Source organism: Nematolebias whitei, chromosome 14, assembly GCF_014905685.2.
Source record: "Nematolebias whitei isolate Nwh7 chromosome 14, NemWhi1, whole genome shotgun sequence".
NCBI lineage: Eukaryota > Metazoa > Chordata > Actinopteri > Cyprinodontiformes > Rivulidae > Nematolebias > Nematolebias whitei.
Genome location: NC_056511.1, coordinates 42,417,687 through 42,433,742, shown reverse-complemented (window position 1 = coordinate 42,433,742; position 16,056 = coordinate 42,417,687). Strand labels below are relative to the sequence as shown.

Here is a 16,056-nt window from a genome sequence, read left to right as displayed (position 1 = left end):
GTGGATGAGACCGATCAGAAACCTGCTGCCGTCCAGAGGAAAGACAAAGGCTCAGAAAAGACGAAACTGAATATGGCACAATTGGAACAACCAGTAGACACAAAGGGAACTGTAGTTAGACGTCCCCGACACGGACAGACTCTGTTCAGTGAACAGTTCTCAGCCTGAGGTCATCAGTCTGATGGAAGTGGCGCTCTGGACACAGCGTCAGCTCAAACCTTCAGCAGTTTCCCTTGGTCACATCACAAAAAGCCCGCAGCACCTTTAAACGTCTCCTTTGCAGTCGCCTCCCCGCTCTTCCTGTTAGAACGAACACAGTCCTCAGAATGGAGCAACGTGGCTGTGCTGGAGGAAAAGTGCTGATAAAAACAGAACCGCATCGACTGTGCGTACACACAAACTCTGAAAACACACTGCAGCGATAAACATTTACATGACCCACTGAATCCACGAGGACATCGACTCGATCCAGTCTTCCCAGCAGCACGGTACATCCTGCCTCCAGGAAATAAGATGCAAGAGTGAAGTAAACAGCAGGCTTCTCCTTTTGTCTCGAGTTTGGTCTTCGTCAGATTCACAACAGCTAGTAGTGCACAAAATGAGAATACAAAATTAGACTTTAAATACTGTAGCAGCGACTGTTCTCTTTTAAAGTTGAGAAGCTCCAGTAGTGAAGGTGGAGGCTTCAGAGCGCCCGACTCATGGGGAACGGAGCGATTGTCCTCTGAAGAGCAGGACAGTGGGTGGACAGGTGGTTTCGGACAGGACGCTGTTAGACAGAGTCGTGGGGGTTTGGGGGGGGCAGCAGGACGCTGCAGCACTCCGGGCTGAGAAATGTCTTTGGTTCTACAGGAACCAGAACCTCCTCCACTACCTGCCTCCAGCTCACAGCAGCTCCTTCCAGTCTCTTCACAGAGAAGCGCATCCTCGTCACCTCACAGCCTGAACGACAGCGGGTCGAGGCTCCAACACGACGCTCGGCCCACTGGTCTGAAATGAGCGAAACAGAACCGAGCCGGGCCACTCCTGGCAGCGTGCCTCTCAGCTGGAGGCGGTGGCGATGGCCTTCTTGAGCTGCTGGCTGCGGATCTCGCGGGTGCGGGACTCGAGGAGCAGGTCGTGGCAGGTGTTGCACACCAACACCGAGTCGTACAGCTGCTGGTCCGGGATGGGGAGCTTCAGATGACAACAGTCTTTACAGAACACGTTCCCACAGTTCCTGCAAACACACACAAACAGATTATTTACTCCTTATTACACAAAAACAACTGACTTTTGAGTAAAGGAGAATAAAAAGCACAAGAAAAGGATGATTAGTTGTTTTTAGTGTGTTATATATTGAAATTAATTTAAAACACATCCATTTCCTAATCAATTATCAAAAGGCTAATCTAACCAAGACTTTTGTTATAATGAAATATTTTGTTGTTTCTAAAATGTTTATAACAAGACAAATGATACAAGCAGAACCAGAAGACAACTAGAACAACTTTGTACAAACGAACCACAGAAGCTGCCGTACTTAAAGAACTGGGACGTTAACAACAATACTCATCCTAAACATTAACAGCGTTTAAAATTAGAAAGTAATAAAAACTGCCTTAAAAATCATCTCTTATTATTCTGGCATGCTGCAAATAGAAAAAATGTTGGTATCCTAACTGACCTAAAATGGGAAAAGTTTATTCTGATTTCACGTCGGTATGAAAAAATACACGTGTATTTTTAAATAGTGTATGTAAACTTGTGGTTTCAACTGCATTTTTGTCATTAAAGATGGATATTTCTGGACACAAACGTATTTAGTGAGGTAAGAAAACCTGTGAAGAAGCCCCACCTGCAGTGATGACGTCTCTTGGCTATCCAGAACTCACAGTCACAGTGGAAACAGTGGGAGGCCATGTGATCGGGCACCCATCTCGTGACCTGCACACACACGGGACAGTGAGTGAGACTCAGAAGTGCTGCTGGCCAGGCAGGTGAAGGTAAAAAGAGAAAAGTGGAAACAGGAGCTCCATTAGTGGTTGAAAGCTGCTGACCTCGGTGTCCCTGCGCTCCACTCGGTCCCAGCTCCCCTCAGACAGACGGTCCTCACTGTGGGTGGACAGAGAGTCCTCCTCGTTGCTGTTGTCCGACTCCCGCAGACACGTCTGAAAAGCAGAGCGTGATATCAGAAGAAAGCACCAGAACATGCTTGAAAATAAGAAAGGTCAGTATTTACACATCCTGCAGACAGAGAAGGTGCTCGTGTCTTCAAAGACGACGTGTCATCAGTGAAAAGTACTCACAATGTCGTCCTCGTAGTCGACGTCTGGCTCGGAGGGAGGGGTGTCATACTGTTTACTCTCTAGTCTCATCTGCAGCTGTCGCACCTGCTGCCGCAGCACCTCCACCTCCTGCTTGTAACCAGCTTCGATCTGACGCAGTCTCTGCTGCACGGCGTCCAGCGGCACTGGCAACCCGTCGTCATCGAGGTAAGCGGGAGTCTGGGGCGGGGGTGAGGAGCTTGAAGCAGACGGTGAGGAATAGGGCCCAGGCAGAAACAGGTGGCCCGCCAGAGAGTAGTTGCTGAGGGCAGCAGCGGTGGGGCCGCACAGACCGTTGAAGCCCCTGGAAGCAGGCACCCACCCGGCCTGCAGGGGGCTGCTGGGACAACACAGAGCCTCCCTGCGGCAGCACTGGGGCCCCGCGGCAGTGCTGGGGCCCTGTGCACGCAAGAGTTTACTGGCAAGACGGCGGCCCTGGTAGGTGTTGGGCTGCAGGGCCCGGATGACACCAGCATGGCTGCAGGCAGACTGGACCAGACCCTGGACAGAGTCCCAGTGAGAGCCGAGCAGGGACAGGTCCGAGAGCGGACTCTGAGAGGTCAGAGGGCGAGTGGGTACCTGGGTGTAGTCCACTGAACCCGTCAACATCCGCTCTCTGCCCTTCACTACATCCGTCCTCAGGGTCTCTTTCTCTTTCTGGGAGGGAACTTGTGGCTCCTCCTCCTCCTCCTCCTCCTCACTAACGTGGCTCTGGGGAAGGAGCTGAGTGACAGCAGCAGGTGAGGTGTGGGGATCCTCTCCCTCATCTGTGAGAGTCTCAGTGGAGTCCTCCATGGGAGTCTGCTGCTTCAGGACCGGCAGGATGACAGGTTCTGGGAGGCTGTTTGTCTGACCATCACAGAGTCCATTAAGCAGTGAGGTGGGGGTGTTGGTTGCAGGTTGAACGTTCTTGCAGGGCAGAGGTAAGCATGGCTCTGAACTATGGGTCGGTGACGTGGGGCTCTCAGCAGTCCTACAGGGGCTCTCAGCCTCCTTCAGTGGAGGTGGTGGGAGTGGAGGGTTTGTGATCTGTGGCAAAGCTTGGTAGAGGACTGGAGTGGGAGAGGCAGTGTGTGAGTGTGTGTCGCTTGTACTGGCAGAAACAGAGGGGAGAGGTGGAGACGGCAGGGGCTGTGTGGTAAGACAAGGCTCCACCAGTCTGTCTTCAGAAGCCTCCACTTCTGGGACACACTCCAAGTTCTTGTCAGGACCCTGATTGAAGGACTGGTCCTCCAGCAGGGTGTCAGGCGTGACGTCCTCCGAGCTGCCTGCACACGAGGAGTCGTCCACAGCAGCGGGGCTCTCCAGCACAGCGCGACCCTCCTGGCAGTGCTTATTGAGGTTGGGGTCACTGGACGTCCGCGTCAGAGGCAGCCCGTTCTCCAGAGCTGACAGCAGGTTGTCCATGGAGCGAGTCTTGGGAAGCCTGGACATCAGAGGGCAACATTTTACTTTTTTTTTTTCCATGTGTACAGTACCATAAAAAAGTATTCATATCTCCTGGACGTCCACGTTATTTCACGTTACAGCCACAAAATTCAAAGTACCCTACTGGGATTTTATGTGTAGATTTTTTTGTAGATTTTCAAAATGTAATCAAACAAAATTTAGAAAAATATGTAGAGTCTTTCTGTTCAGTTCCCTTAAGTAAATACTTAGTACATCCACCATGTGTTGCTATACCAGTTGCAAGTCTTTAGTGGTGTACCAGCTTTGCACATCTAGTCTGAAATCTTTGCCCATTCTTCTTTACAAAGCTCAGTCAGAGGTTATAACCTAACCTTGCTTTAAACTTTCCAGTAACTTGGTCCCTGGTGTGTTTGTTGGTGTTCATGATGCAGTTTTACTGTTCTGTATCAAAACCTCTGACACGTCCACAGAACAGCTGATTATACAGAGAACTGCACACACATGGACTCCGTTGGGAGACTTGTGAAGACAACAGTCACACTGGGATTTAGGAAAAGGGGCTGAATACAAATAGATGTCACACTTTTCAAACTTTTATTTATAAAAGTTGGGCGGGCTGTGGCTGAGTGGTTAGAGCAGTCGTCCTCCAATGCAAGTGTTGGGAGTTCGATTCCACCAGCAGTCACACTGAAGTGTCCCTGGGCAAGACACTGAAGCCCTCATAGCCTCCGATGTGTCCCATCAGTGTCTGAATGTGATAAAGCTCTGATTATTATTTGTACAGATCTAGTATAGAGCTGCATGAATGGGTACATGAGGCACAGATTGTGTTGTGAAGAGTTTTGAGTGTCTTGATAAGATAGAAAGGCGATATATAAATACAGTCCATTTACCATTTAAAAGAAAATTTAAAATATTTAATTTTCTTTCCACTTTACAAGAATGTGCTATTTTGTGTTGGTTTATCACAGTTTGTGTTTGTAACTTATTATTTTTATATATGAATGTTTCTGTTCAGTGCCCTGAGATGACTTCTGTGGTGACTTGGTGCTTTAGAAATAAACTGAACTGAATTATAAGATAATAAAATGTGCATAAAAGCCACTTTTTCCAAGCCTCTGTGGAAATAACATTTACCTAATAATCAATTCTTCATTTGAGACACTAGAGGGCAGTGTAATGCTTCAAAAGTCAACTTCCATTTTGAATTTGGAAGAAACTGACCAGTTGAAACCGGATGTGCAGACATACCTGTCCAGAGAGCGCGACGTGAGCTCGTCTCCTGTGGCGCAGGGAGACAGGTAGAGCTCCACAGACTCCTCCACTGCAGTGCAGGGGGAGGAGGTGGGCAGGTAAACAGCTGTCCACAGCTGGAGCGCCCGAGTATGACAGACTGGCTGCAGCACCTGGCAGACATCGAGTGACAAGGACAACCACAGGAGGTCATTATAAAGTAATGATGGCGTCTGCCATGTTACATCTGTGCACTCTCGTTGCATTTTTGTTATTAGCTGACAAATTAGAACAGATTTAATCATCTGCTTTAAATTTTTCATCAAATAACTGGAAGTTAAAGCGGTTATTAGTTTCTGTGCCGATTTAAAAAGAACTCAAGAATCTAACATTTAGGCCACAACATCAACAATCTTTACCAAAAATGTAGATTATTGTAAAACGGTGTTACCACATCATGGCCAGGGACGTAGAGGAAGTTCTGGAAGTTCTTGTTTCCCGTCCGCAGCAGGGACCACACAGAGCAGGTGCGTTTGTAGATGTTCTTCGCCTCCCTCTCACGAGCATTGTTGCACAGAAACGTGCCGTAAAGACACGAGTATGTGTGCTGCACCAGCTTGACCTGGATGGGAGGAGACGATCCATCGTGTTAGCACGTTTGGCACATTTATTCTCTTCTGGTCAGGTTAGTGTGACAGATGAGTAATGGGCAACATCTGAGAACAAAATACGTTCTGTCGAAAAATACAAGGTTTCATGCGATGCCTTCACACTTTTGAAGTTTCTAGACGAAAATGGTCACAGAGAACTAGTGGGTCAGGAAAAACATGGCGAGCACAGAAGGCAGCCACCCACCAGGAAGGCCTCGTTGAACTCAAACAGGCAGGGGAACTGCTTGAGCAGCTGGTGAACACAGTCCAGCCACTGCAGGAAGACGGGACACTGCTCGCTCACATCGTCTGTGTTCTCCTGGTGACCACACCGGTCCCCAAACTTATGACCATAGTCCAACCATTCGGTCTCCACGAGCACCTGGAACCCCTGTGGGCAACATTAATTTAACATCACAGAAGGAGGCCAGATGATCTATTAGTGATCCAACATTCAGAGGGGAAAATCTGCCAGCATGTCTCCTAAACCCCAAAGTTTAAACCTCGCAGACTCGCCTCTAATGTCCTGTAGTAGGGGTCCAACAGAATCTTGGCCAAGGCTACTATCTGGGGAGTGCGATCCCACCCATCTGAGCAGTGTACCAGGACAGGCCGGCCTTCCCACTCCATCGCTGAACACACCAGAGTGGCTGCCTTCAGCATGACGGACAGGTGCTGCAGCCAACGGGTGCTCTCCAGAGCCGACAGCCAGCTGGAAACACAACAGAGCCGTGATTATATAACCACTAGCTGGTATAAACTAGGACAATAGGAGGCAGCGTCAACATTTCTAGGATATAATTTGGGTGAACCTGTTTAACTAACCCTGATTATAGACATGGCAATGCTGGGAATCAAACGAGTAAATCAACGCAGCTGTAACAAAATAAACTTTCTATATGGACCTACTTTATGAAAACATTGTGCTTTATGCAAATGAAAATTCATTTTTGGTCATCCAGATTTTTATTGCTCAATAAATAATATAGGATTTTAGCTGATAGTTTAAAAACGTTTTGGAAGATGGATATAGAAATGTATTTATTTATTAGATATTTATGGGGCAGCACGGTGGCGCAGTTGTTAGAGCTGCAGCCTCTCAGCGAGCAGGTCGCCTCAGTTCAAATCCCGGTCCCTTCTGGGTGTAGTTTGCATGTTCTCTCCGTGCATGGGTTTTCTCCAGGTGCTCCAGTTTCCTCCCACAGACCAAAAACATGCATGTTTGGCTGGTTGGTAACTCTAAATTGTCCCTAGATGAGAGTGAGAGAGTGAATTGATGGGGATGTAAAGGTCATGGATGTTTTTCCACTTACTAATGTCAAATGTTATATAAGCATGCGTGTTAGTTTTGTCTTGGTGAAGTGGAGCCTGTGCACCTGATAAACTTCAAGGCCCTAAGCTGTGAAGCAGCGTTGTCTTGACCTCGTCTCTGTCTGATAACGAGTATTTAAGCTTTTGTTAACTCTTTCTCTATGAGCAGACCTTGGAGACAAAGAGACATTCAACATCTTGATGCTTGTATTTCATTGCAGCTCCTCTTCAAAGATTAAACCTGGGCTAAGAAAGATCTTCTCCTTTCCTGTGTGGCTTACATATTATATGATAATGATAGGATAATTAAATTATCTAACAAGAATGGTTGTCTCATTTGTCTCCATGTGTCCCTGTAATGGACTGGAGACCTGTCCAGGGTGGTCCTCGCCTCTCACACAGTGATCCCAGTGACCCAAAAAGGAAGACGCGGGTAAAGATAATGGATGTTTATGGATATAAAATGTTTAGATACAAGTCCATGCAAGTTGAGAAGTATGACATTTTATGAAAAGGAACTCTTTCATAGTTCAATGTCTTAATTGGGGCTGCACAATATATTGACAATTTATTAATATTACAATATTAGTGTGTGCAATATTGACATCGCAAAAGTTTATAAAAAATATTTGTGGACACAAACTGCATGCAAAATATACAAATTTGGTAAATGAATTTTAATTTTAATTGCTTTTGTTGGATTATTGTTGTCTGTACTTTATATGTTGTCTGTTTAAAACGGGTCTCTCTTTAAATGAGTCCTCGTGACTCAATGAGACTAACCTGTAGAAATAAAGGTTGAATGAATAACCTCCATTCCTCTAAATAACCACAGCAGACTTATGATTTTGCAACAGAAACCGTTATAGCAATATTTTACACTAATATAATAACCGTTTGATTTCCTAATATTGTGCATGGAAATTAATGATGTTGCTTTCCATCTATTAAACTTATAGGAAGAGCTTTTGAGATCAGTTTTTGGTTGACGTTTTTAGAAATCTGAACATTTGGACTAGTTCCTTGTTCTTGCATGGGCGCCATGAGATGACTTAATTGCTGCTACATAAATAAATAAGCTGAATTGAAGGGCGATATCTTTCTCAGCTGACGGAGACCATTTCTCCGTACACAGCTTTTTAATTTTCTAACAGAACAAATTATTCAGGAGGCAGTGCTTTTACATTTTTAAGAGTTGTCTCAGATGGTTTCAGAAGTCTCAGCAGGCTTTCTGCAGCAGTGACGCATCGAAAAGGCTTCTGGAGCCTTTCTACTGTATGGATCATCTCCATCACTCTGGACATGTAGCGTGGGCTTTACAGCCGATATAAACTCTGGGAGCTGCTGACCCATTTCTGCAGAGGACTCCGTGTTTGTACATACCTTCATCAAAACAACAAGCCTTAAAGTAGCACATGATGAGCTGGGTTCACCCATGTAATTTATACAGAACTACTCAAGTATCAGTTTTAGCCTCAGATGCAGAACACACTGAGCTCACTGAAAAATACAAACACAAGCTTGAGTTGTTGCTTTTGGTGAGACGTGCAAGAACAGGACAGCATGGTGGCAGCGATCCCATTTCAGCACGGTTATTTTACTGCATCAAAACAGGGAGGGAGGGAGGGAGGGAGGTGCAAATGAGGACAGAACTGCTGAGGAAAGGTCAAAGAGATCGACTTACTTTCCTGGATCTGGGATCTGACTGCAGACGGCCCTCAGAGCCTGGAAGCTGTTGCGGATGGCGTGGATGTTGGCCATTCCCATGAACATTATCTCACAGTTGGGGTAGTACTCTAAAGACAAACAACTCGGATGTAGGTCAAAGTAGTTCAGCGCTGAAAGACGCAGACAAGATACAGACACAGCAGTCCTACGTTTCCACGTTACAAACTGTCCGGCTTGATGCTTTGAAAGAACAAACAGTTCTGATTCACCGTTACAGAGACAGTTCAGATCTTTTTGTGGCTCTGCAGATTAGAGTTGCATTTGGGTGCAAAAAATCCGACCCGACCCGGAGCCAACATTTCCGAACACCACCCGACCCGACGAATTAACAGTAATTACAGGTCCGACATCGGAAAACAAAACTTTAATTAAGCTTTGACCGCTTATACAGTTATTAACGGTCGTGGACGCAGCTGAATAAAAGGGGAAGAAGATCGGAGCTGAGGGGGTGTTTGTCCTTGCATGGCCGTCAAAGCGCATTAAATCCCTGCTTCTGCCTGCACTCTGCATCATTCAGACACGGACCCTGCTCTGACATGTCTGCTTTGTGATCCCACTGGTTTGAGTCGTCGGCTGTGGGCGTCCACTGAGCGCAGCAGCAGAACGTCCAGTTGGGCGATGGATCACTTCCTGGCAGTACAGTCCATCTGAAGCTTAACTGAACTTTATTTTATTTCTTTCAAGGCCGGTCAGCTCGCGGTGAAATGGCCGCGTGCGGTTGGAGATTGTATGGCAAGCCATGTTGCCATATAATTGGATCACGGCTGATCCGCTGACGCAATCAAAAGCCCTACACCGACCTGTCCTGCCCACCCAGAACATTATTATGGCCCAACCCTGCCCAAATTCGGGCCGGGCCCAGGATAGACATGACAGCTCTACTATAGATTCGATCAAATAGACAACTCTTTGCATGATTATTTGCATACAATTTAAAAATGGCTTTCACAATAGACTGTTTGCATAAAATCTTGGATATTTCCAAGTGCAAATAGTGTACAGCTAGCTATAGCACTTCCTGTTCAGAAAAATGTATAAGTGCTAATAAATTGGTAATAAATGTATTAATATTGATCCCAACGCTTCAACAGACCACTTCAAAAGTTCTGACCAATCCTCTGTAAACAAAAAGAGCGAATGAAGTAGAATCTGAACCACGTTTGCAAACAAACACTCCAGATAGTGTTCATTAATTACGTTCCTAAGTGAGGGGGAAGAAAGTTAAATGACACTCACCCTCACATTCGCAGCCTCCACCCTTGGCTCTGTTGGCCACTGCAGCCGTGTACGAGCGAGCGTCCAGAATCAGAAGCTTCTTTGGGACCGTGCTGTCATCACAGCCAGAGACGCCCGTCAGAGACGAGTCTAGAGAAAAAAGAACAGAGCCGAGTCAATACATGTGCTGAAAGGAAGATCTGCTTCAAAGACATCAAAGTTCATGCTCAATCATCCAGGTACAAAATCCAATAAAGCTCAGTCAGGTCATCTGGACAGTTTCTTTTTTGTGGAAAGACGTTTCGCCCTCTATCCAGAGGGCTTCATCAGTCTGAGGAGTCCCAAGTAAACCGTTTTCCCCACTAAGCTGTACACTCCTTTAGTGGACCAACCAGTTTGCTGGTGATAAGATGGTTTCTGGGGGCTGTCCTGTCGACTCCTCCCAGGCAGGCAGCCAAAGTTGGTTCAAGATTGCTTTAAAGAGTCATCTTGTAAGATGCGAGTGATCATTGTGGAAGTGAAGTACACCTCTACACAAAACCAGTGAGCGATGAGCTGCCACTTAGTGAACACCCTGTACCTGCATCTGACTTCTATACTTTGTCACAATCTGATTTAAATTCAAGTCACACTGACAAACAGCAGCTTGTAAATCAAGAACCACGAATGCAAGCTTTATAATTTACTCCTTTAGAAACTAGAAACAGCCCCGTGTGTGAAAGTAGAACCAGTTAAAAGCATTTTCCAGCCCTTTTAGTTTGGTTCAGTTCAGTGGAAAAAATGATGAAGACTCATTATCTTACCTGTTGTCGATAACTTTTTGAATCATCTCAGTTTGGGGGAATTAAGAGTGGATTGCTGCCATTTTTAAACTAATCTATTTACATCTACAGTACGAATGTATTATGGCTTTATTTTATACATATAGATCTATATTTCTATCTAGATCTTTTCCTTAAACCTTTACACCAGCTTCACATTACGTTCACAGGTGTAAACTGAAGTTTGTGGTTATTTGCGCGCACAAACACCAGCAACAGCAGTGAGGTTCAACACTAATCAGTTCAATCTGAATTAATCCGTTTCTAAAAGAGCTATCGACTGCAAGTAACATACAATTCTTCATAACCGTTCACGGCAATCCCCTTCAAAATAGGTGGAATATCCCTTTAAATTCTAAATTAGTTCTGATCTCAGTTGCAGTTAAATATCTTATCCAAGCATTTTACTGATAAATAATGAATAATTTGGTCAAATATACATTTTGCAGTCCTGAATGACAGGAGCTACATAAATTTATAGATGAGAGTTCTGTGGAGTTAAATTAAAAGCAGTCTGCTCCTCAGATAAAGTCTTAAATTATTATTTTTATATATGAATGTTTCTGTTCAGTGCCCTGAGATGACTTCTGTTGTGACTTGGCGCTATATGAATAAACCAAATTGAAACTAAAATGAAAATAAAAATTACTTAAAAAAAAAAACATTTTTAACTAAACTCCAAATGTAACGATTCAGTACTAATCTTAAATGCGCACTGTGGATTAAATGCTGGATTAAGTGTCAGTTTCTGTTGAGATGCTGAGTGACTGATGCTCACAGAGTGGAGGATAATTCATGAGTATTTCATATGTAAAGTACTTTCCTTTTTCATTCAAAAATCAACAATATACTCTTTTTTTTGGCGATTCTGTCTTTTTTCTTGTTACATTAAATACTCAAAAAGCAGCATAAATGTTCTATATCTGGAATCTTTCTGGTTTAGGCATATTAAGTCGTTTAGAATGAAAGCAGCACAAAATCAGAGACTGTGGTGAATTGTTAACTGAAGAGTTTCTGCCTGGTTTCAGGAGCTGATATGCAGTACTCGCAGTATAAAGTAAAGGAGGGCGTACTCGCAATGTTAAAAACAATATCTGCACGAGATTTACCAAAATCACTGTCACAAGAATCAGGAGCTTCCCCTCGCTGTCGGCTGGCTGCCGTCCCTTTAGCTCCAGTGTCCATGTGACAGGCCTTAGCGATGGACGTCACCAGGTACTCGTCATCGGTGTTCCTCCAGCCCCACCAGCTGATCTCAGGCTGGCTGCAACGAGCAACCACTGCTCCGTTCTTCTGGTGTCTGGAACACAAGGTTACGGAGAAGGTTATAATGATAAAGTGAAGGCGGGAGAAAACGATGCTCTGCTCCCCGATGTCAACAGGTCCTACCTGTAGACCACGACAGGGATCCTCTTCCAGGACCTGAAGGAAGCCACACTCTCCAGCTCCTTATCAGTGATCCATATTGGAACCAGGAGCTTCTGTGGGTAGCTCGAGCACAACCTACAGGAGGAACAACAGGTAATCCTATAGTTGGAGTTGGATTGAGTTTCCTGACCAATCCCTCAGCTATGCTGCTATAGGCTTAGACTACTGGAGGACAAACGGACCTCATTTCATCAAATTAAGTTTGAATTTATAATCATTTCTATCTTAACATGTTTTTTTATCGTTCCTCCTAGAGAGGGACCTGCTCTCCTCCATTTTGAACCTCCCACTCTGTATGTTTCTCCTTCCTGTTCCTCTCAAACCCAGCTGGTTGAAGCAGACGGCAGCTCCTCCCGAGCCCGGTTCTGCTGGAGGTTTCTTCCCGTTATGAGGGGGGGTTTTCCTTCCCACCGTCGTCTTTGTGCTTGCTCAGGATGGGAGACTGTGACGAAGTGAAAACTCAACGTGCCTGCTGGTTCCTTCCTTAGATAGATAACTTCACGAACTGGCATTCACAATGTATATGAATGTTTCTGTTCAGTGCCCTGAGACGACTTCTGTTGTGAATTGGAGCTTTATAAATAAACCGAACTGAACTGAAAATTGAATTAAGAGGTTTTCTAAGGCTGCATTATTTTACAGCGCTGCTGGATCAATAAGTCTCAGCTTAGTTCGAAAACAAGAATCTCAGCATCACTGTGCCACTCCATCCGTCTCTGATCCCCACTCCTCTTCCATGGTACTATTTTCAGTTCCTACTCACCTGCTGAGGGAGACACACATGCAGGTGTGTGTGTGTGTGAGAGAGTAAAACACTGTGCTGAGTCACTGCTCTCAGCACGCTTGTATAATTAGTCAGCTGTCCTGTGTGTGTCTCCCTCACAGGGTGTGTTCTTCTTACGGGTCCTCTAACCAGACTGACCAACCAGTTTCACATTAATGTGTCCACTGCAGAGAACATGGTGCGAACTTATGCACACACAAAAAAAACTGGGGGTATATTTTTAAAGTTGAAGCCCGTGAATTAAACTATGTTGTTAAAATAACTTCAAACCCTTCTGATCATTTTTGAAGCGTTATCCGTTGCGTTTGTGCATTTTAAACAAAAAATAAAACAAATGTATGTGTATATTTGTTTAATTAAACTTTGGGTCACATCTTTCATATTCAGCCCGGCGTAAAGGGAGGACTGTGACGACCGGAAGAGTTTGTGACATTTGTGCGACATACTTGTAGTTGCAGTTGATGTCGGACACTCTCCAAACGTTCTGCGTGTCGAAGCCCATCCTCTTGACCTCCATTTCCATTCTGTGACGCACGTGATCCCCTGCACACACACGAGACACAGACGAAGGTATGAATAAAAAACGGTCCCAAAGGGCAGTGTTTTTTTTAAACTACGCTGTGGCTCTGAGAACCTGGGCGACAGAGATGAGCGTGCTGGTCTTCATCGTCTGCGCTGCCTCCCAAACACCACGCATGGTACGCCAGGGCGAACAGGTCCTCCAGCCTGGATGGGTGGGCTATGGCCCGGTTCAGACGCTTTACCCACTCCTGGCACTGCTTGAACGTTGCAAAATGGCATCTGTGAAGGACCCAGTATGAAGATTAGAGGTATAGAACATCTAGAAACAATGCTCTCTTGTACAACCTTATACATTTTGGTGAAAATAACTGATCTTCAGTGACTGTTCAGCCTTTAAACAGTAAGAATAGTCACTTAATGATATATATATATAATAAATAAAAATCTAAATACTGCTAAATCCTGTTCAAAGGGAGTTTTTCCTTTCCACTGTTGCCTTTGTGCTTGCTCAGGATGAGAGACTGCGACAAAGTGAAGATTCAATGAGTCTGCTGGATTCCTTAGATGGAGAACTTTAACTAATTGGCTTTTGTGTATATTCAGTCAACCTTTATTTAAACAGGTTAATCCCATTGAGCCCCAAGGACTCATTTACAAGAGAGACCTGATTTAACAAAGAATGATGACAACAATAGACCGTCATAAAATAGGCATACAAATTAAAGTTTCTTTTTTTTTTTTTTACAAATAAAAACAAAATAGCAACCAAAAGGACAATCACGAGAAATAGCAGCAAAAAACAGTCAGATCACAAGGCGATGTAGAAAACTAAAAACAGGAACATGTCTGCATTGGCTTTTGCCAGGAACTTGGGGTTTTAAAGCCACTTAGAGAGGTCAAAGTTGAGAGCTTCAGCTCTTTTTGCAAGATATTCCAGGAAACGGGCGGAGCAGGAGAAGGTCCTTTTGTCTAGTTCCGTCCTCGCTGAGGGAACACTTGCATACATACATATGAATGTTTCTGTTCAGTGCCCTGAGATGACTTCTGCTGTGATTTGATGCTATATAAATAAAATGAATTGAAATTGAATTTTAAAAAAAGGACCGATTACAGAGAAAACGTGAACGACCCATTTTTTTTAATCTGCTACTTGTTTTTGTTATTCTCTTGGAGAGCAACATAAATTAGAGAATGAAAAAAAAAAAAAAAAAAAAAAATGAAGTCAAAACCAAACTTTGTACCGATTCCCACGCTGAGCAGAAGTAAAACAGGTGGACTGCTAAATAATACACACAAAACATTTTGCTCAACATCAACTTAAAGGCTTTTGAATAAAACAGATTAATCACCGTTTGTGTTAAAGTCATTTTCTACTCATCTTGCTAAACTTATTTCAAACTGCCAGCAAAAACAAACAACGTGGAACTGAAAATAACTTGGCGTTGCCATGCCAACAGTTATTTAAACCTAAAAGGGTAATGAGAAGCAGACCTTTAAAGCTATGAAACTTATTTTCAGGTCTTTCGTTACTGAGAACAAGAGTGGAGGAGAAAATAAAGACCACCACTGAATTTAAGTTTATTTTATATTACCACTAAATGAACAGTTACAGCAAACACTTAAATTATTAGAGCTTAAGACAAACTGATACATTTCAGGATGTTTGACAAAGGTCAGCTGTTGAATTGGGTACAAAAGTAAACCGTGAAGCGTCTGAGCTCATCCACCTACCTGACAACTTTTGAGTCTTTGCAGATGATGTGCAGCTGGAACATCTCTCTGCCTTCCACACTTTCGATCAGCCTGAGCGGCACCTGGAGGGGGAGGCAGAGAACATCTGCAGTCAGCCTGCTGCCAGGGCAGAAACATCAGCAACAACTGGACCACCTTCCAGCTCGGTTCAGATTCAGTCCATGCGAGAGACAAAGAGAAGTTTTCAACTCATTGCAGACTTCTCTGAGATCTTAACTTAGCATTTAAATCTCACACATTGCTGAAGAACAGCGGAGGTCTGCTCCGTTTCTCAAGCTTCGAGTAATATGGCTGAACGCACACTGAATGATGAGAAAATACTTGCAATCTTTAAAAACTCATCATTTCGCCCTGTCCAACAATCGTTCTGCAGAAAATCAGAAGGTTATCACCCCCCAGCTGAATGTAGGTACAGCTCGTCTTAGTGCTTAATAACCATGCAGAGAGAAGAGGAGCTAATGGACCAGTCTAGACTGTGGCTGAGGGAGATGTTTTACTCACAGAGATCTCTTTGTCCACACCTGGGTAGGTCTACAACAGACACCATGGAGTCAACACAAAGAGAAAGGGGAGGGAGGACAAGACAGGAGGAAATGAAAAAATTAAACTATTAAACTCAAAAAACTTTAGGAGACAAAAGGGAAATGAGGGGTTAAAAGAAAGGAAACACCAAAGCGTGCAAAAGGAAAGAGCACTACGTGAATCGCACGTGTGCCACTTGCAGCACATGTGCAAAGCAAATGGAAATCATGGAGAGAAAGACAAACAAATGAGGGCAAAGGGTGAGAAAACAGCTCAGAAGTAAGGGGTGAGTTGTGAAGGGAGGTGCGGGTGAGAGGTTGTGGCTTGCTGACGTTCGTGCACGGTTCATCTCTACATCCAGGAGCCCCCTCACG

General features: G+C 44.5%; 1 protein-coding gene across 1 annotated transcript in view; it reads right to left on the bottom strand.

Annotated features, from left to right (window-relative positions):
* Positions 1-651: 651 nt before the first annotated feature.
* mtmr4 (myotubularin related protein 4) overlaps positions 652-16,056 on the bottom strand; it is a 33,890-nt gene continuing 18,485 nt past the window's right edge. Inside the window, exons 4-18 of the mRNA XM_037688130.1 lie at positions 15,140-15,222; positions 13,521-13,687; positions 13,333-13,429; positions 12,064-12,177; positions 11,784-11,974; positions 9,875-10,003; positions 8,595-8,706; positions 6,116-6,311; positions 5,805-5,990; positions 5,401-5,571; positions 4,968-5,122; positions 2,289-3,732; positions 2,040-2,150; positions 1,838-1,926; positions 652-1,219 (exon numbers count right to left, since the gene is read on the bottom strand). Coding sequence (XP_037544058.1) covers positions 1,042-1,219; positions 1,838-1,926; positions 2,040-2,150; positions 2,289-3,732; positions 4,968-5,122; positions 5,401-5,571; positions 5,805-5,990; positions 6,116-6,311; positions 8,595-8,706; positions 9,875-10,003; positions 11,784-11,974; positions 12,064-12,177; positions 13,333-13,429; positions 13,521-13,687; positions 15,140-15,222 — 3,423 coding nt within the window. The 3' untranslated portion in view covers positions 652-1,041. The remainder of the gene's footprint in view (positions 1,220-1,837; positions 1,927-2,039; positions 2,151-2,288; positions 3,733-4,967; positions 5,123-5,400; positions 5,572-5,804; positions 5,991-6,115; positions 6,312-8,594; positions 8,707-9,874; positions 10,004-11,783; positions 11,975-12,063; positions 12,178-13,332; positions 13,430-13,520; positions 13,688-15,139; positions 15,223-16,056) is intronic.